At 42.0% G+C, this 20277-nt stretch overlaps 1 protein-coding gene across 6 annotated transcripts in view; it reads left to right on the top strand.

The window, feature by feature from the left end:
- STX2 (syntaxin 2) overlaps positions 1 to 20277 on the top strand; it is a 96528-nt gene that overhangs the window by 17331 nt on the left and 58920 nt on the right. For 4 of the 6 annotated variants that reach the window (XM_069557612.1, XM_069557613.1, XM_069557616.1 and 1 more), the window contains exons 4-9: positions 9357 to 9431; positions 11013 to 11086; positions 11772 to 11880; positions 13575 to 13648; positions 13760 to 13897; positions 16754 to 16864. In XM_069557612.1, coding sequence (XP_069413713.1) covers positions 9357 to 9431; positions 11013 to 11086; positions 11772 to 11880; positions 13575 to 13648; positions 13760 to 13897; positions 16754 to 16864 — 581 coding nt within the window. Of the gene's footprint in view, positions 1 to 9356; positions 9432 to 11012; positions 11087 to 11771; positions 11881 to 13574; positions 13649 to 13759; positions 13898 to 16753; positions 16865 to 17260; positions 18370 to 18742; positions 18867 to 20277 lie in introns of those variants that run through there. The other 2 variants (XM_069557614.1, XM_069557617.1) reach the window with 2 other exon arrangements.

Genomic DNA, 20277 nt, shown 5'->3' on the forward strand with positions numbered 1-20277 from the left:
CTTCAGTTCAGTTCAGTTCAGTCGCTCAGTCGTGTGTGACTCTTTGCGACCCCACGAATCACAGCACGCCAGGCCTCTCTGTCCATCACCAACTCCCGGAGTTTACCCAAACTCATGTCTATCGAGTCAGTTATGCCATCCAGCCATCTCATCCTCTGTCATCCCCTTCTCCTCCTGCCCCCAATCCCTCCCAGCATCAGGGTCTTTTCCAGCGAGTCAGCTCTTCGCATGAGGTAGCCATAGTATTGGAGTTTCAGCTTCAGCATCAGTCCTTCCAGTGAACACCCAGGACTGATCTCCTTCAGAATGGACTGGTTGGATCTCCTTGCAGTCCAAGGGACTCTCAAGAGTCTTCTCCAACACCACAGTTCAAAAGCATCACTTCTTCGGTGCTCAGCTTTCTTCACAGTCCAACTCTCACATCCATACATGACCCTTGGAAAAACATGGCCTTGACTAGACGGACCTTTTTTGGCAAAGTAATGTCTCTGCTTTCGAATATGCTATCTAGGATGGTCGTAACTTTCCTTCGAAGGAGTAAGCATCTTTTAATTTCATGGCTGCAATCACCATCTTCAGTGATTTTGGAGCCCCCCAAACTAAAGTCTGACACTGTTTCCACTGTTTCCCCATATATTTCCCATGAAGTGATGGGACCAGGTGCCATGATCTTTGTTTTCTGAATGTTGAGCTATAAGCCAACTTTTTCTTTTTTTTCCTTGTTTTCTTTTTTTTTTTAGTTTTTTATTTTTTTAATTTTAAAATCTTTAATTCTTACATGCATTCCCAAACATGAACCCCCCTCCCACCTCCCTCCCCATAATGTCTCTGTGGGTCATCCCCATGCACCAGCCCCAAGCATGCTGTATCCTGCGTCAGACATAGATGTAAGCCAACTTTTTCACTCTCCACTTTCACTTTCATCAAGAGGCTTTTGAGTTCTTCTTCACTTTCTGCCATCAGGGTGGTGTCATCTGCATATCTGAGGTTATTGATATTTCTTCCAGCAATCTTGATTCCAGCTTGTGTTTCTTCCAGCCCAGCGTTTCTCATGATGTACTCTGCATATAAGTTAGATAAGCAGGGTAACAATATACAGCCTTGATGTACTCCTTTTCCTATTTGGAACCAGTCTGTTGTTCCATGTCCAGTTCTAACTGTTGCTTCCTGACCTGCATATAGGTTTCTCAAGAGGCAGGTTAGGTGGTCTGGTATTCCCATCTCTTTCAGACTTTTCCACAGTTTATTGTGATCCACACAGTCAAAGGCTTTGGCATAGTCAATAAAGCAGAAATAGATGCTTTTCTGGAATTCTCTTGCTTTTTTGATGATCCATCGGATGTTGACAATTTGATCTCTGGTTCCTCTGTCTTTTCTAAAACCAGCTTGAACACCTGGAAGTTCATGGTTCACGTATTGCTGAAGCCTGGCTTGGAGAACTTTGAGCATCACTTTCCTAGCGTGTGAGATGAGTAGAGCCGTGCTATGTTCACAGCTAAACAGTAGTGATAAAATTTTGTGTTTAGGTGAAAGTTAACGAGAGGTTGATCTGGAAAACAATAGAGCAGGATGGAGCAGTTTTAAAGAGGAAGAACAGAGCAAGAGCTGGTTTTACGTCTTCAGCAAAGGCTTTTGTGTGGAGTGTACTGTTCTCAGAGTCTGTGGAGGGCAGCATGTGAACAGGTGATTTAAAATGAACTGAACATCACAGTGTTGGCAGCTTTAAGGAAGTATTTCCTTGAGCTGCAGTGATAAATTTTGATAACTTTAAAGGTAAATGGATCTGGATAAGCCAGAAGACTGCTAATTGGAATCCATATGTTGTTTGGGGAATAATTGATACCTTTACCATATTGAGTCTTTTAATGCTTGGAAATGGTTCATCCCTCTGCTTACATCTTCTCTGCTTGCTCCCAGTGATGTATGCAGGGCTCTGTGTAGAGGTCTCACACACCTTTCGTGGCAGTCGATGCTTTTGATCCTAATGTGAATAGTATCTGCTGTAAATTTTGTTTTCTACTTGTTTCCATATATAGAAATACAGTAGGTTTTGTATGTTGAGCTTTTATCTCACTCTCTGGCCCAGTTAATTATTTTTAATAATTTCTCACTGGATCCCTTTGGATTGTCTCTATAGCCAGTCATGTTATCTGTGAATAATGACAGTTGTCCCTCCATTCTCAGGCTTTTTATTTTCAGTTGACTTTTTTTACTGACCTTCTATACAGCATTGAATGGAAGTGGTGATGGGAACATGTTATTCTCAGTCTCAGAGGAAAGTTGAAAGCAACTTTGTTGGAAGGTTATTTGATGTGGCCTCACTTTTAAAAACTAACTTGATTTTAAATTGAAAAAGAACTCTTACTCATTTTGAAGATTATGTGTATCTTGTAAAATAATGCTTTGCATGTCTGCAGATGCCCTGTCTAATGATTTAGAAAAATGTTTCCCAGAAGCTTGACTCTCACTAGCTATTGTATTAAATGGGAGTTCTGCGGCCAGATACATTTGGGGTCATCTTCACAGCACATCCCCACTTGGATGACTTCAGTGTACTTAGAGCAATAAAGGCCCTGAGAAGTCCTGTGATGAAGAAGCCTGTTTAACTTTGCTTAGTGAAGTGTTTCACAAACGCATTTGCCCATAGGACTTTTTATGTAACACCTGTTAACATCTTGCTTAATTCTTGGTGAAGTTGAATTTGAATACGTGTTTGTGTATTTTTTCTTTTTTGAGAAATTTACCTCCAAAAAACTCTGCTCCCCAGTAATAGCAGGCACAATTGTTTGAGTAAATTTAGAGCTCTAGTGCTTCACAGTCGTCCCTTTGGGCTCTGAAGAAAACTGTTGCTTTTAGTTTCACGACAGAGTATGGACCAGAGTGCAGGAAGCAGCGTCTCACTGCTTGCTGAGCTGGCCTCTGTAAGAAGGATGCGGTGACTCCTGCCCCATGCTGCTGGGCTCTAGGGAGTGCCCCAGGTGCTGCAGACGGCAGTGGGCTGCCGTCCGCCTGCCCTTTGTCCGTGCAGGGGGCAGGGGAGGGTGCAGATCGGAGCTCCAGCTCCTCAGTGCCTTGCCTGCCCAGGCTCCTGGGTGGACATGCGGAAGGGGTCCAGAGCACGCGGCCACCAGGTGGCACTACCCGCCCATGGCCCTTTAGCTTCTGCTTTGGATGCAGGGTTGGCTGGGTGGCCAGGTCATTTCATTAACCTCAGTAACAAGATCCCAGAGGAAGGTTTGCTACAAAGCTAACAGAGGGCACGTTTAACTTGCACTTGTCTTCATTGATCTTACACTTATGTATTTCTTTTTTTTTGAAAGAAGGTCATTGAAAATGTGTAAGTTTCAGGCTCTCCAAAATATGGATCCACCTGGCAGAACTCTGAAATAAATGTACATGATTCAACTTTTTGGTTCCTACTGGTGACAGGATTATGCCTGACATCACCATCAGAGAAGGGTGGGGATTTTATTCATCAGTGACAGGGCTTGTGGTTCCTTTAATCAGGAGTCATAGTCCCTCTCCTCAGCCCGTGTTTGAGGTGTGGACCTCCTAAAAGCTTGCACCTGTTGCTAACACTTTATCTTTCCTTCTTTTCCATCCCACTGTCTTTCTCCTGGGTTGGCCTCTCTCCGTCTGAGCAGTTGCGCCCTAATTGCATCCCATCTCTCATTCCCCCTCCTCCTGCCCTCTTCTGCTGGAGTGATGCCCTTAGTACGCATTTCAGGCTCTTGAGAACTACGTGGCCATCACTGCTTACCCGCCTCAGTGTAGAAGCCTCTGCTCAGGTGAGCTGTGGGTTTGAACCCCAGTAGCACCATGAATTCACTGTTGGCCTTGGACAGATCACCGACCATCATGTAGAAATGCTAACTGCTGCGGTCCTCATTGTTTCTTGTCATCACCTCATTTCCATCCCATCCCTCTTTCTGTTTCAGAGTGAGAGGCATGTGTCTCCCTTTTAAGGGTAAGCTGTGGTGTGTGACCTTGAACCCTCCTCTGGGTGTTTTTTCCTGCTTCTCGTCAGCCAGAAGCCTGTCCATTCCCCCCCCTTAGAACCACGTCTTCCCCACAGCCCTGCCTGACCCTCTAGTGGCTGTTTCTTTCTTGAGAGAGTAGTCTCTCCCCGCTCACCCCCCATCCTGCTGCGGGCCCCACCCTGGCCCTTATGCCCCCTCCTTGGCCTCTGACCCTGTTGGCCGGCCCCCCTCCCCGACCCCAGCCTCTTCCATCTTTTAAAGTTCACCTGCTTTGTTTTACCAAAGCCAGTATATGCTTATTGTGCTCATTTTGGAAGAAAGCAAGAGAAAAAAAACACTCATAATTTTGTCCATTGGTATATAAATATATGTATATTAATGTTTTGGTATATATTTTTCTAGCAAAAAGCATGTATTAAAAACAAATAATGTTTAAAAAGTGTAGAATTTGGATCACACAGTGCTTGTTGTCTTACAGCATGCTCTTTTTGCTGATTAGTGTACAGTTACAGGCCCACCTGCCTTTTTTTTTTTTTTTTTTTTTGGCCCTACCACTTGCAGGATTCCAGCTTCTTGGCTGGGATTTGAACCTGCGCCCCTACATTGGGAGTGTGCAGTGTTAATCACTGGACCTCCAGGCAAGTCCCTACAGGACCCTTTTCTTAGTGGCTGCCTAGCAGTAGCATTTTCACTTTTGGTGTTTATGTGGGAGCAGAGTATTTTGGGACCAAACACCTTGGATGAGATGGTGGCCCTCTACTGTGGACAGGTGCCTCCCTCGCAGTGTGTGAGGGTCAGTGCAGGGATCTCGCGTTGCTATGCTGTCACCATGGTCTATGACCTGCTGCTGTATTGAGCAGCAGGGACTGCTGAGTGCTGGACAGGTGGAGGCTCATTTATGCTTTGAGATGGCCTTGTGCCGCGGGCGCTCTCCTCGGGTGTGTCTCTGAGCTGAGGGTGTTGTAGATTGAGAGGATGGGCAGTTAGTGCGGTCTCAAGCACCCAGACCTGTAAGCCGGCTCTCCTGTCCCTGCTGCTGTTCCAAAATGGGGCCCCAGGCTCACCAAGCGTCCATTAGGGTTTCATGGTTACACCCCACTGGGCCCGGGCATCCTGACCCAGCTGTGTGTCCCTGAGTACTGGGTAGCTTGTCTCCCGGGCCAGCAGTCCTGAAAACATTGTGCTGTGTCAAGGGACTCATCCCATGAAACGTTCTTTTCATTAGTCTGACTCTTGAGACCCATATAGTCCATAGAATTCCCTAAGCAAGAATACTGGAGTGGGTAGCCTTTCCCTTCTCCAGGGAATCTTCCCAGCCCAGGGATTGAACCCAGGTCTCCTGCATTGCAGGCGGATTCTTTATCAGCTGAGCCACAAGGGAAGCCCATTTTTAGTTTGAAACTTTTCAAATCTGTGGGCAAGTTGCAGTTTTGGTGCAGTGAAAACTCATATTTCCTTCACCTAGCTTCACCAGTTATTACCATTTCACCACATTCGCTTTATCTGTGTGTGTGTGTATTCATGTATGTGTGAGTGCATATACATACACACGTTGCACATGTGTATACACATACATGTTATTTTTGCCGACTCATTTTAGAGTGAGTTGCACACCTTGTGACCATCTACCCCTAATTACTCCAGCATTTATCTCCTGAGAAGAATATTTTCTTATAAACAGACAGTATAATTATCTAATGCAGAGTATTTAATGTGGATAAAATGCTATCGAATCCACAGTCCACATTCTCAAGTCAAGAATTGTCGAGCTGATATCCTTTAGCTTTCTAGGGTCCGTTCTAGACACCGAGGCAGTTAAAGCCCCAGACCCAGATGCCTTTAGGATTGTCCTGTCTCAGTGGCACATTGGGCCTTTTCCCACGTGAAGGGCCCCTCTCTCTTCTCTGGTGATGCTCTGATGCACTTGCCGGATATCAGCCAACGGAGCTCGACCAGTTTCTCTGATGGTGTGTGCATGATGGATATTTGCCCATCATTTCCTTTTTATCTCCCTGTATCCTTATACTTTAGATGTTTCTCTCATCTTTTATATATAAAATATAGTTGGGCTTTGTCTTCTTGGCCCCTTTGATCTTTTTTTTTTTTTGTCTGTCATTAACTCTTGTAGTCTATTTGTTTACTGGAATTATTGATACGTTGGGGCTAACATTCACAATCTTGTTTGCTTTATATTTTCCTTGCTTGTTCTGTTACTTTTCCTCTGTCTCCATGCTGTCTTTTGGATTGGTTTTTCAGAACTTTACGCTGCCTCGTTAGCTCTTTCCTATATTCTGTTTGCTGTGGTTTTATCCGTTGTCCTGTAGATTGTGGTATGCATCCCTGACTTGCTGAAATCTAATAGAAATTTATGTTTTTACTACTTCCAAGTAATAGGAGGGCCTTAGGAGGAACCTTTAACTCTGTCCCTCCTTACTGCTATCGTCATCATCATATATATGTATTGTACTAGATAAAAATAATATATATTTTTATTTTGTACAATTAATATGGATTTGGAGCTACCCACATATTTACCTGTACCAGTGCTCCTTGTTATTCTGCATCTTTAAACTTTCATTGGAGATTTTTTTTTTCTTTCTAAAACTACTATTCTTTCTTTCACTAGGGTGATGCCATTGTCTGAAATTGTCCTTACTTGATTTTGTTCTTCAAGGATATTTTCAGTGAGCATAGGAGTCTAGTTCGTAAATTGTTTTCTTTCATCACTTTGAAAATTTGAAAATAAATTTTCAACGTCTTTTTTTTGGTCAGCTATCTAATTATAGCTTATAAAAAATTTGATTTCTAGCCTTTGGATTTATCAATGCTGTGTTCATGTTTCCAGATACGGTTTTCTTTTTATTTATACTGTTTTTATAAGGCTTCTTGGATCTGTGGGTTGATATTTTCTGGCAGTTTTGAAAAAATATTGGCTATTTTCTCTTCATAAGTCATCTTTCCTCCCTTTTCTGTCATTTCTTATTTTGAGACTTGAACTATATGAGTATTAGACCTTTTCACTGTATCTCTTATGCCACTTGCCCTCTGTTCTCATCATTTTGCCTTGTGTTTCATTTTGAATCTGATTTGTCTCCTGACCTCTCTTTAGTGATTACCTTTCAGGTTAGGGCATCTCTCTTAACCCATGGAGAGTTATTTTTGGTTAAAATATTTTTTAGTCCTAGAATTTCACTGGGCTCCTTTTTCTCCTGTCCTGTTTTCCTGACAAAATCCTCAATCTTGTTTTTACCTCTTTGAACATGCTTATTTGAAGGTCTGTGTCTAATAACTCTGTTAAGACAGCTCTGTTGTTTTCCTGGGGTTTATTTTCTCTGTCTTGCTGGTTGTTTTTGGTTGAGCACTGGGCTTTGAATGTGAAGGCTTGGGGCCACAGTGTGAGTCCTAGGATAGTGTTTTCTTTTTTAAGAGATGATTTTTGAACATTTCTGATGGACAGCTGGGGGCGCCAACATTCTGGACCTGGCTCCCCTTTCTTGCGGGGCATGGCCTTGTGTCAGCTCAGCGTTTTCTCAGCTGCTCAAAGCCTTGGCTGCCTCAGTGTCAAGTCGCTCCATTCGTTGGGCTCACATCTCTGGGTTTCCTTCTCTTGAATCTTCTTCTTTTTCTGCTTTTGTAGGTTTATGATGCCTTTAAGCAGATTTTTAAAAAATGTTTTGTCCAACTCTTCTGATTGTTCTCAGCAGGAGAACTGATCAGAATGACCTAGTCCACTGGATAAGGACGTTTCCCATCTTTGCCTTCTTTTCTGTGTATTGAAATCCTGCCTTTATCAAGTATAACCTCGTGGCCTGCTTCTGTAGCTTGAAGGGCTAAGTACAGTAATGCCTCTTTTATTTCTCTAATTCATGCTTGAGCCCCTGCGTGCCTGTGTTGGCAAGAAGGTCCAGTGATTCCGTCCTGAATGACCCCCCAACCCAGGGGCTTTCTTTTCTAGAGAGGTGAGCCATGCTTTGGAATGCTTGCTCCCTGACTCTGTGTCCTCAGCAGGGCAGACCCTGCACAGACCCTCCTGCTCATGCATTCTTCCTCTTGGACACCTTTCTTGACTTTCCTTCCCCACATGCAGTGGTGGGGCCTCTGAGGTTGTTCCGCCAGTGCAGAAATCCACACTCCCCGCCTGGAGCCTGCTTTGATTAGGATAGCAGGAAAGAAAGCAAGCACATGGCAGGCTCCCCCCCTCCCCACAAAAATATGGTTAAATTTCTGCTTGCTTTTTTCAGGTCTAGGTGTTAACAATGAATTCAGGGCACTGTTTCATCAATTGATTGGTATAAACCAGCTGTCCTCAAACTTAGGTGTGCACCAGCATCACCTGGGGGGCTTAAGTCACATTCCTGTGCCTATCCAGTGATGGTTCCTATGGGTAGGTCAGGAGTGGGGCCCAGGAACTTGCATTTCTAATAAACACTCACCTGATACTGAAGCTGCTGGTCCAGGACTCACCCTCTGAGAACCACTGTTGTGATCAATAGTTTCTCTAAAGAAAAACCCAACAAACTTGAGTATTTACCGAGAATCAGTTCAGTTCAGTTCAGTCACTCAGTCGTGTCCGACTCTTTGTGACCCCATGAATCACAGCACACCAGGCCTCCCTGTCCATCACCAACTCCCAGAGTTCACTCAGACTCACGTCCATCGAGTTGGTGATGCCATCCAGCCATCTCATCCTCTGTCATCCCCTTTTCCTCTTGCCCCCAGTCCCTCCCAGCATCAGAGTCTTTTCCAATGAGTCAACTCTTCGCATAAGGTGGCCAAAGTACTGGAGTTTCAGCTTTAGCATCATTCCTTCCAAAGAAATCCCAGGGCTGATCTCCTTCAGAATGGACTGGTTGGATCTCCTTGCAGTCCAAGGGACTCTCAAGAGTCTTCTCCAACACCACAGTTCAAAAGCATCAATTCTTCGGCACTCAGCTTTCTTCACAGTCCAACTCTCACATCCATACATGACCACAGGAAAAACCATAGCCTTGACTAGACGGACCTTTGTTGGCAAAGTAATGTCTCTGCTTTTGAATATGCTATCTAGGTTGGTCATAAGTTTTCTTCCAAGGAGTAAGTGTCTTTTAATTTAATGGCTGCAGTCACCATCTGCAGTGATTTTGGAGACCAAAAAAATAAAGTCTGACACTGTTTCCACTGTTTCTCCATCTATTTCCCATGGAGTGATGGGACCAGATGCCATGATCGTTGTTGTCTGAATGTTGAGCTTTAAGCCAACTTTTTCACTCTCCTCTTTCACTTTCATCAAGAGGCTTTTTAGTTCCTCTTCACTTTCTATTGTTCCATTTACATTTGTTGGACGTTATTGATGTTGGATATTGTAACTCACATGTCTTTTTTATTTCTAATTTATAGAAATAAAGGAAGAGCTTGAAGATCTGAACAAAGAAATCAAGAAAACTGCTAATAAAATTCGGACTAAGTTGAAGTGTGAGTTAAAGCTTTAATTACGTATAATCATTGATGGTGGGAATGTGGGTATTATTATTTTCTTCTTTATAGCTTTTTATTCTTTTACATTTTCAAAAGTTAAGATTGTGACCACTGTAAAATAAATCTTTTGTATGTACTTGGAATAGTGACCCTTGCTTAAGTTCCTCATTATTCTAGAATTATTAAGCTACCAGCTGTAAGGATCACACATGAGGAGCTAGAGTTAAGGGCTATTAATGCTTAAATTTTGGAGTGAGGCACTCATTCATGTTCCACAGGAGTGAGCACTTGCTTATAAACTGTTTATCTCTTATATTGTTATGACATTTGGGGCTAAATTGTAGATACTTGAGAAGGTAAGTAGCCTTCAACATGAATTGCCAGGTTCTTCTTGAATGGTCTTATAGCTGGTGAGGTCCTACGAGCCTTTCCTACAGTTCAGCTCAGCTGATAGTGCCTACAGCCTCCCTGTGGGACTTAAACAGAGGTGGTGGTTCTTGATGTGGTAGAAAGACACAGTGTGTTTAAGTTTTACAAAAATAACATACAAATCAAGAACATATCTAAAGATCAGAGGGAACCTTTATTGTGGAAAATTTCAGACAAACATGGGGGGAAGGGGTTACCACCACAAGCCTAGGGTCCACACTCATCAGCTCTGCAGGTCTCAGTGGCTCCCCCCCAACCCAGCTGGTTTCACAATCAATGGCAGATATCTAGGGCTTCATCAGTATATAGTTTTCAGTGTGTGTTTCTAAAACAAGGATCCCCTCCCCCAAACACAACTGCAGTGCTCTTATGTATATCTAAGTCACCTTAGTTGTTATTATTTATTGTAAACTATCTAGTCAGAATTCACACTTCCCCAGTGATCTTTTAATTTTTCTTCAACAGTTTATTTAAATTGGCTTTCTTGTTTGGACCAGACTTGGTTTGACTTCCCTGGTGGCTCAGACGGTAAAGCATCTGTCTACGATGCGGGAGACCCAGGTTCGATCCCTGGGTCGGGAAGATCCCCTGGAGAAGGAAATGGCTATCCACTCCAGTACTATTGCCTGGAAAATCCCATGGATGGAGGAGCCTGGTAGGCTACAGTCCATGGGGTCACAAAGAGTCGGACACAACTGAGCGACTCCGCTTTCTTGTTTGGACCATACACTGTGATTGGTTGTTATGTCACTTAAGGCTTTTTTTTCAGATCAGGTTCTTCCATCTTTCCCACCCCTAGCACGTTTCCCTCTTGGTTGGAGAAACCAGGACATTAGTTCATCAGAAGTTGCCCTGTTGCAGAGTTTCACTGATTTCACCCCTTTAATTTAACTCAACAGGTTCCACTATGCTTTGTATTTCCTGTGGATGGACAGTTAAGTTCTCCAAAGTGAATCAAATTCAGGTTATTCGCTTTGAAATGTGAAGCTGTAACATCTGGTTTTATTTTGTGACATTATGAACAACTGATGCTTACCGAAACTCACACATTTATTAGGAGTTGAAAAGATAAAATACATTTGAGTTTGGGCTTGAAAACCTTTCATTTTTTTTAAGATTAAAATGTAACTTCTTCCTCTTTGCTTCTAGCTATTGAACAGAGTTTTGATCAGGATGAGGGTGGAAACCGAACTTCTGTGGAGCTTCGGATACGAAGAACCCAGGTTTGATGATCAGCCTTTTCCTAGTGTGAAGCAATGTTGAAGACTAAGAAGTCTTTTTACTTCCTTCTTTAAAATTCAGAATAATTACATCCTTACTGTCACATTAATGCTCACAGCATTTCTGCATAAAGACAGTATTTATAGATTCCCTTTCTAGATGATGAAGAAAAAAAGTCTCTTCAGCCCATCAGCAGAAATCTCTTCTGAAGAGCAGAGAATTATCTGAGTCATTTAGTGTTCATGATGAACTCCTCATCTTTTAGAGGCTGATGGTACAGCAAAGTGGAATTTAGTCCACTTAACTCTACTTGACAAATGAAGATTATGGATTCAGACTCTGGGGACACCTTGCTTGAGTGCCAGCCTGACCCCAGTCAGCCTGACACCACTCTCTAATTGACTTCTCGTAATGATGGTTTTCATCCCTTCTGTAGAATGGGGGACAGTAATAGTACAGGAAGGTTACTGTGAAAATCAAATAAGACAACGGATGTAAAGTTCTTAGCATAGATTCTGTTATACAGTATGCAGTAAGCTGCTATTATTCTTATTTCCCATTTGAAGGAGTAAGCACGTTAGTTTGAATTTATAGAATGTAATGTTTTTATATGTAAGAGAAAAGCCTTCTCTTTTAGTAGAAGAAATGACCATTATATATTGGTCTATTTTTTTTCTGTGTTCACAGCATTCAGTGCTATCTCGAAAGTTTGTGGAAGTCATGACAGAATTTAATGAAGCACAGACTCTTTTTCGGGAGCGAAGCAAAGGCCGTATACAGCGTCAGCTAGAAATAAGTGAGTCAGTGAGCATGCCATTTTTGTTAAAAACGTGTTTTTTTCCTTAAGGTCTGACATGAAAGTATGTACCATCAAAAAAGTAATTTCATCCCTGTTTTTATCAGTATTGTAAAGCGCAAAGCCCTTTCATAGCTTCCCATTCATTGAATCAACCAACCTATTACTTACTTACATTCTTCAGCAGATTCTGAGTGAGTGGGCTTTAAATTACTTTCTGATGACTGTTACCTGTAAAGTGTTGATCGGATCTGGAAAGCTTCCAGCCGTCACTTCCTCATGTAATTTTTGTGTCCGCACCCCTTCCTGCCCCGTCTCAGGGGACAGTCTCCATGGTTCTCATGATTCTGCATGTCTGGTGAGCAGACACTTCCTGCCTTGTGCTCCAGACTTTCTTCCTAGGATGTCTGTCTGTGCAGCCTTGGAGGATGGAACTCAGGCTTTCCTCTGGGCAGAAGGCTGTTTGCTTGCTGATCAAAGGTCAGGCAGGCTTGCTTCCTCCCTGCTGTGAAAGATCAGGGTCCCTCAGCTGCGACACAGGCCGCGGGTGGGTGCACTGTCCACCGAGACTGCTCTTCATCTCCTGTGGGCTTGGAGAGAAGGGAGCATCTGTGAACTTGAACTGCTTTCAGTGACATTTTGACTTTGTTGACATGTAATTGACATACCATGTGAACAGGTACTCAAAGTGTACAGTCCAGTGGTCTTTAGTATGTAAATTAGCACAATCAGTTTCAGACCATTTTAATCCCTCCAAAAGGAAGCTCGGCACCCATTGTCAGGCACTTCCTGTTTCTCTCCCCAGAGCCCTAGGCACCCACCAGTTTACTCATCTGTCTATGAATTTGCACATTTGGGCATCCGAATGAGTGGAGTCATACAATATACGTCTCTTGTGACTGGCCCTTTCACTTGGCACAGGGTTTTCAAGGTTCAGCCATACTGCAGCAAACATCAGTATTTCATCTCTTTTTATGGTTGGATCACGTTCCATTGTGTGGATGGACCACGTTAGCATTATGTTTATATATCCATCAGGCAAAGAACATTTGGGTGGTTTCTACTTTTTGATAATTATGAATAATACTGCTGTGAATGTTCACAGTAAATTATATCTTAATTATTATGATGTTTATTCATTTAATTTTGTCTTTTGTGGCACAGAGTGTGAAAATAGGAATTATCAATTGGGTTTTTCTAAAATCCTGTGAACTTGTTCATAGGAAACATTAATACATTTAACTCAAGAAAAAATATTAATAACCAAAATACAGAAAGTATTAGAGCCTCTGATTCTAGTTATACAATCTTTATTATTTCCAGTTAACATATGCTAAGTCTAGCTTATCCTCCTTTCCTATAAGCCAGTTAAACTTTTAGGAAATTGATAGGCCAAAAATTTGTATTATCAATTTCCTTTTTATAGTTGTTTGTCATCCATACTAAACTTGGATTTTTACTAGTCATTCCAGTTACAAGGTCTTTCATGAGTGTTTTCCAGTTCTTCCTACTTCTTAAGGGCTTATGTTAATTTCTGTTATCATTAACACTTGCCAAAAAATATACTGGAAAAGTTAGAAAAACACTGGTTAAAATGTTAGCAACTCACATTTTACCTGCTAACTTATGGACGCAAGGGTAATTTAAAAATACTGCTGCATACTGAGTGGAGTTTTCCCTTGTTGATATTTTAGCTGGAAAAACTACCACCGATGATGAGCTGGAAGAGATGCTGGAAAGTGGGAATCCCTCCATCTTCACGTCAGATGTGAGTGCCGGGTGGCCATGTGTGTTTGTATTTATACAGTTTTTTTTTTCTTTAACCTCTAGAAAGATCTTAAGTTCGTCAGTATTTCTCCTCTGTTTTTGTTTTTCAAAGATTATATCAGATTCACAAATCACTAGACAGGCTCTGAATGAAATTGAGTCCCGTCATAAAGACATCATGAAGCTGGAGACGAGCATCCGTGAGCTGCACGAGATGTTCATGGACATGGCCATGTTCGTCGAGACCCAGGTAATCACACGCATCTTTGCTTCTTTGAAACAGAGCTATGGTTTGTAAAATCTGATACTTGACTCCAGTCTATTGGGAAAGCCATTATTCTGGATCCAGTCTTGTAATAAAAAACTGGTTATACCGTTACTGCCATTTGAGGCTCAAGTGCTCGAAGCACCTTAAATCTTCAACAGTAGGGGACTGATTTAAGATACGATGTGTCCATAGGATAAGCAGCCATAAGTAGACAACCCTAGGTAGACAACGTAAACTTTGTTCATGGAAGATTTTGAATGAAATATGCAAATGTATGTGTTGGAATTTAAGTTGACATAGAGGGCGATATTAAACCTTATATGTATGTGTGTATATATATATGGGGCTTCCCTGTTGGCTCAGATGGTAAACAGTCTGCCTGCAAGGCAGGAGACTCAGATTTGCTCCCTGGGTCAGGAAGATCTCCTGGAGAAGGGAATGGCTACCCACTCCAGTATTCTTGCCTGGAGAATTCCATGAACAGAGGAGCCTGATGGGCTGCAGTCCATAGGGTTGCAAAGAGTCAGACACGACTGAGCAACTTAACACTTCATGTCACTTCATATGTGTATATACACCTCTGTGTATAAATGTAAATATATATGCAGCATACACTCTTATCCTCCTATATATAGCGTGTGTGGCATAAAGTCGGCTACATGAAACAGTACTCACAGAAGGAAAGAAATATGCCAAGCAGTATAGCAACAGTGGGACTATGGGAATTTTAGTTTTCTTCTCTAAAGTATATTTTCAAGTTTCCTTCAAGGAGCAGATATTAGAGTAATAATTTGGAGAAATATATAAAAGAATAAGCACCGGAGGGGATAGACTGTGACATAAATAGAAGCTTATACTTACTACAGTGTTCAGTACCACAAGCAGAAGGGGGCAGGTATGAGGAGACCCTTATGAGGGACTGCGGAAGTTAATGCAGTTTTTTAAGACAATAAAATTTACTCAAGAGGGAGGGGATACACACACACACACACACACACACACACACACAAACACATATATAAAATTATGACTGATGATCGCATGTTGTACGGCAGAAACCAAAGCAACATTGTTAAGCAGTTTTCCTCCAATTAAAAACAGAAAAAAAAGAACACATACACAAAAAAAACATATAAAATTCAGTGTAAAATAAAGCCGGTGGTTCCAGTTAGGTGTGTGGGGGTGCTTGCCCCTCCTCTTGTGATGGTGAATAATGTCCTCTGAGACGTCTCAAGTGTGTGAGGCTCACACTTGGTCGCTCATGGGTCGATGGGCCATTGAGTCCAGCTGACTGCCCTATGAAGGCAAAGCCTTTGTACCAGAGCATCTTGGGATTCACATCACAGTCATGTCCTCCCTCCCATGGAGGCTGGATTCAGGATCTGTTGTGGCAGGAATGGTCCTCTGATGGGCCTGTTTGCTGGTTTCCTGGGTTATGTAAGGAGCACTGGGAAGTCCATCTGGGTACCAGATTCATCCTCCATATCGCCAGCAACCTTTTGAAGATTTAGCTTGAGGAACTTTGCCATAAAAATGTGTGCGGAGCTGAGGTGCTATGAATTTGCAGATGGGGTGGGGATGGGGCATGTTCACTCCTTTCTGATTTGGGGGTGCCCGTTGCCACTCACGGTGCTGAAAGGGAGTCTGGCTGCTGCCAGCTTTTGTTTTCAGGAAGGAAACCAGTGAGACAGTTAGACCACTCTGAGTACTTTTGTCATTGCTGCTACTACTGTTGCTAAGTCGCTTCAGTCGTGTCCGACTCTGTGCGACCCCACAGACGGCAGCCCACCAGGCTCCCCCGTCCCTGGGATTTTCCAGGCAAGAACACTGGAGTGGGTTGCCATTTCCTTCTCCAATGCATGAAAATGAAAAGTGAAAGTGAAGTCACTGAGTCGTGTCCAACTCTCAGCCACCCCATAGACTGCAGCCCACCAGGCTCCTCCGTCCATGGGATTTTCCAGGCAAGAGTACTGGAGTGGGGTGCCATCGCCTTCTCCGACTTTTGTCATTACTAAAGATTTTAGAGTACCTTGGACTTTTAGTTAGGAGTGTTCTATGCCAGATGTGCTAATCTCTACTAGAAAAATCGATATATCAGTGTATTCTTAGCTTGGTTGCATTGTTTCCTTTCAGACGTCTGTTAGTATTGCATAGTATCGACTAATGTAACTCAAACTATGTATAGTCAAAACTGACTAGTATGTTGAAATGTGTGAATGAGTAAGTTAACTCTGCGTCACTTTCCAATGCTTTACTATTCACTGCTGCAGATTATGTCTGCTGGTGGACAGAAAACCAGGTAATGTGCTTTTCTTCCCTGACGCTTCACTGGGTTCACCTCACCTTACATTTTTTTGCTCATTAATCTAGTCAATTTAATGGGAGACATAAACTGTTCCTAGTTTACTGGTATTTTAAAGAAATGACAAATATTGTCTACCCATTAGAAAAGAGGTCATTCTTTAGATGTTGTATGTTTGTGCATAATAGTAAATGTTAGCTTAGCCTAAAGCCAGCTGCCTCTCATTCACTGTGCCCATTTTAAGAGTGTTCCTATATTAAAGCATATCTCAAAGCTTACTTGATATGCCTTTAATTGTCAGCATTGTTGCCCATCCCTTTTAGTTCTTTTTATAATGTAAATTGGATTTTGATTACTTTTCATATTGGCACATTTATAATGGTCTCATCTTTTTGTAAATGTGAAAAACATTTCAGTGTCCATTCCATGCACATTACATTCCTGTGGAAACTTTGCTGCTGCTCTGTGACTGTCTTAAGAGGCACAATTAAGTCATTTGAAAGTATCCTCTAAGTTTGAAACTTTTCCATTTTAAGGGTGAAATGATCAACAACATAGAAAAAAATGTTACGAATGCCGCAGACTATGTAGAGCATGCTAAAGAAGAAACGAAGAAAGCCATTAAATATCAAAGCAAAGCAAGAAGGGTGAGTTTGGTCTTTCAGAGTTAAAGTACGTTTTCCTCTGGATTTGGTTTCACATGGTCATACACTGATGCAAGCCTACTTTAAATGTATTCCAGGAAATAAAAACTTCTTACATTAATCTTGCATTTGAAAACTGAAGTAATTCTTCTTGTTGAAACATTTGAAGTGTATCAGATAAGTTATGATGATGGTGAACCCTGTCAGTTCTAAGTAACGATAACCCTTACTTAGGGTCAAAGTTGGCCCCACCTCCCTTTCCTCGGTTGAATGGGTTTCAATTCCAGAGTTCTCTGTTTCTTGGGTCATTATTTGGAGGGACATAAAACTCATGGGACTGGAAATTCTCCTAAAAATCTTTGGTCACACAGTTTATGCAGTGAACGCTTTATTCGTTAGGTTATTTGCTAATCCTTTGGATTGGAGGAAAGAGAATTGCTTGAGACCATGGACCTCAGATGTTATGTAGCACTCACTAATGAAGCTTTGTAGAGGAGTTTTAATATCTTCATGGTGAAAGCTTTCTGAGGAAACAGCAAAACTACAGAATTCACTTGTGACTCAAGGACTGGAAAACTGTCTCCTTGTGTGACCCGGCCCACCGCTTCTTGGTCTCTTTCTCCCCAGTGTAGATGAGAGCGCCACAAGGCGCCAGACCCCCGCCTTCAGTGCCCGTCTCCCTGCTCCTGCCGTCAGAGGCCTTTCTTGGTGCCTGTCAGGGGAGATTTCCATGCCATGTCATAAAGGCCTGGTAAAGACGGAGTTTCAGAATGTTCAGGAAAAATGAAGAGTCAGATTCACCTGTGACAATGGTCCATAGATGTTCTCAAATATGAGGCACATCCGGGCTTTCATGTCAGCCTGCAAAGCATCTCACCCTGCTTTCTCTTGGGAATATCTGTGTATTAATTATCTTTGAGATGTAAGACATGGTTTCTTACATTATTCTCTGTTATCAGATTTTGAAATATTGAGCCTTAAACTAAAGTGAGGTGGTGAGGTCCAGGTGTGAAGTGCTCTGGTTCAGGCACAAAATGGACTCACACTTTAAAGCAGTCACTAAAAAACGACAGGTCCCATCCTTTCTCCATGACCTGAGCAGCAGGTCAGACCAGCGAACGTTTCCGTGAGACATTCCCATCTCATCGTCATACGGCAGAGGAGGCCTTGCTCTAGCAGGCGGCTGGCTCAGTGCATTACCTGGAGTGGCCACTGGTCAGAACCTGAGGCTCATTTCGAAATTCATCACAACTTCTCCAACTCAAGGCCTGACATCTGAAACCACCCACAGCTTGTTCATCTCTCTCTCTCTCTCTCTCTCTCTCTGCTGTTGGGTGTGTGGTCCTTGAGATGCTGGCCGTCCCCTCTCGTGGTGTCCTGGTTCCATTCCCAGGGCAGCCGGGTTAGCCCCTGAGAGACGGGATGACGCTAGTGGAATGATCTGTTTTATTCGGTGTGGCTGTTAAGTGAAGGACTTACCTGCCAATAACAAACAAACAAGAAGAAAAGTGTAGGGGCTTAGGTCACTGATTTCCTCATTCACTGACCTGGCCACACAGCTCTCTATACATGAAAAAAAAAATCAGCTATATGTCTCAGTTCATCAGAAATTTATCAAAAGAATGTAGTCTTGTGTTTTCTCATTGATAAAACCTAATATTTCAAGTTCCATAATAGTATATCTCCAAATAGTCTGACCTCATTAAATTAAAAATCTCTCTTTTGGACAGCTTTGAAAATTGTGAAACAGTTAATCGATGGCCCATGATTTAGATTTTAAAACACATTCCTATGGATTATTTGATTTTTAAATGAACGATATCTTCTAATACGGCAATGTGGAATTAACCATGATATAATCAGCTTGCTTTTCTTTGACAGAAAAAGTGGATAATTGTGGCTGTGTCACTGGTTCTGTTGGCTGTGATTGCTCTAATTATTGGTTTATCAGTTGGCAAGTGATGATGTGGATAACGGCAGCGTGCATGTCTCTGCCAGCATGGCAGTAAGTAACTAATCAACTAATCTGCTTAGTCACTCGCCCAATTAGCTAATAGTGGTGCTCACCCAATTCAGAAATACTGGAAAGTAACAAAAGCCTGCCAGCGGAGTATCTGCCTGACTTCTGCATTCAGGCCTCTAGTCATGGTGTGCTGAGAGTAAGCACTGGCTGGGTTGCCGTCTATTTCTAAACCAGGGTTGTCTTCCTGCTGTTTTCTGAAACCTCTGGGTTTGTTTAGATGTGATAGTAGGGGTGGCAGCAGCTCCTGACTCTTCAGGCTTTTGTTTTTGATCCAGGAAGACGCTTCCTCCTTATTGAAGCCCTTCATTAGTGGAATAACTTTAGTAATGAGGATTAATTCTCAATGAAGAAACTAACATTTAATAATTTGTCTCATAAGTTTTAATTCTAAGAATAAGTGCAACAACCGAACGTGCTTTGTGAGCTGTATTTATTTGCTCACCATTTTACTGTGGAATTAGAGGGAATGGGACGAAAGCTGTGAAGAACACTCAGTGGAACCAAGAGACTTCGTCTCACTTGTTTCCACTGGCATCATTGAGTTTGTTTTAAATGTGTCCACATTAAAATGAAAACTTGTACTGAGTAGCATGCCTGTTAATTCTCAATTTAAAGGGTTTGGAATACAAAAGATACTCAAAAGATATTCTCAATTTAAAGGGTTTGGAATACAAAAGATACTCAAAAGATTATTTATTTATAGCACCTTTATTTTTATTCACTGTATGAGTGTCACCTTTCACCTAACTTTGGTAGATTTTGTGCTTTTCGTCTCTTTTTATGCATTTGGAATCATCCTTTTTTCAACTCTTAAGCTAGCATGCTGTCTTGGTGTCTCAAAGTTGGGCATACTAGTTGTTTATTTTAAAATGTTTGTTTGGCATAATCATTGGAATTAAAATTGTATCTAGATTGTGACAAATAGTCCTTGATGAATTCATTATTTTATTGTGAAAGCAGCTGCTGTTTTGATAAACACTTAGCGCTTTATTAAAGAAGAGGTGTTTCTTAGTGTAAGCATCTGTGCGCTGAGCACACAGTTAGCAGGTGAGGATCCTGACATTCACGGAAGCATGGGGTTGCACTCAGAAGCTCCAGGATGTTGAGTTTGTTAGCAAGCCATTTTTTTCAGGAGGCGGAAGGAGCTCTGAGCACTCTTTTCATTAGGCAGGACATTTATGTATCTCTCCATGCTTTCCTATTACCTCTGCTGAACTAAAGATATATGTGATTTTCCTTTACTAATAATAATGTATTTAAAAACTATTTTTAGAATTCTTTATGAACTATGTATAAACTCTGCATTTTGTTAGCTTTTCCTAGTGGCCATAATGTGGTTAGTTGGATGTGTTTCCACTAAAGATAAACATAATTTAAGATCAAATGCTGTGAC

Source organism: Ovis canadensis, chromosome 17, assembly GCF_042477335.2.
Source record: "Ovis canadensis isolate MfBH-ARS-UI-01 breed Bighorn chromosome 17, ARS-UI_OviCan_v2, whole genome shotgun sequence".
Lineage (NCBI taxonomy): Eukaryota > Metazoa > Chordata > Mammalia > Artiodactyla > Bovidae > Ovis > Ovis canadensis.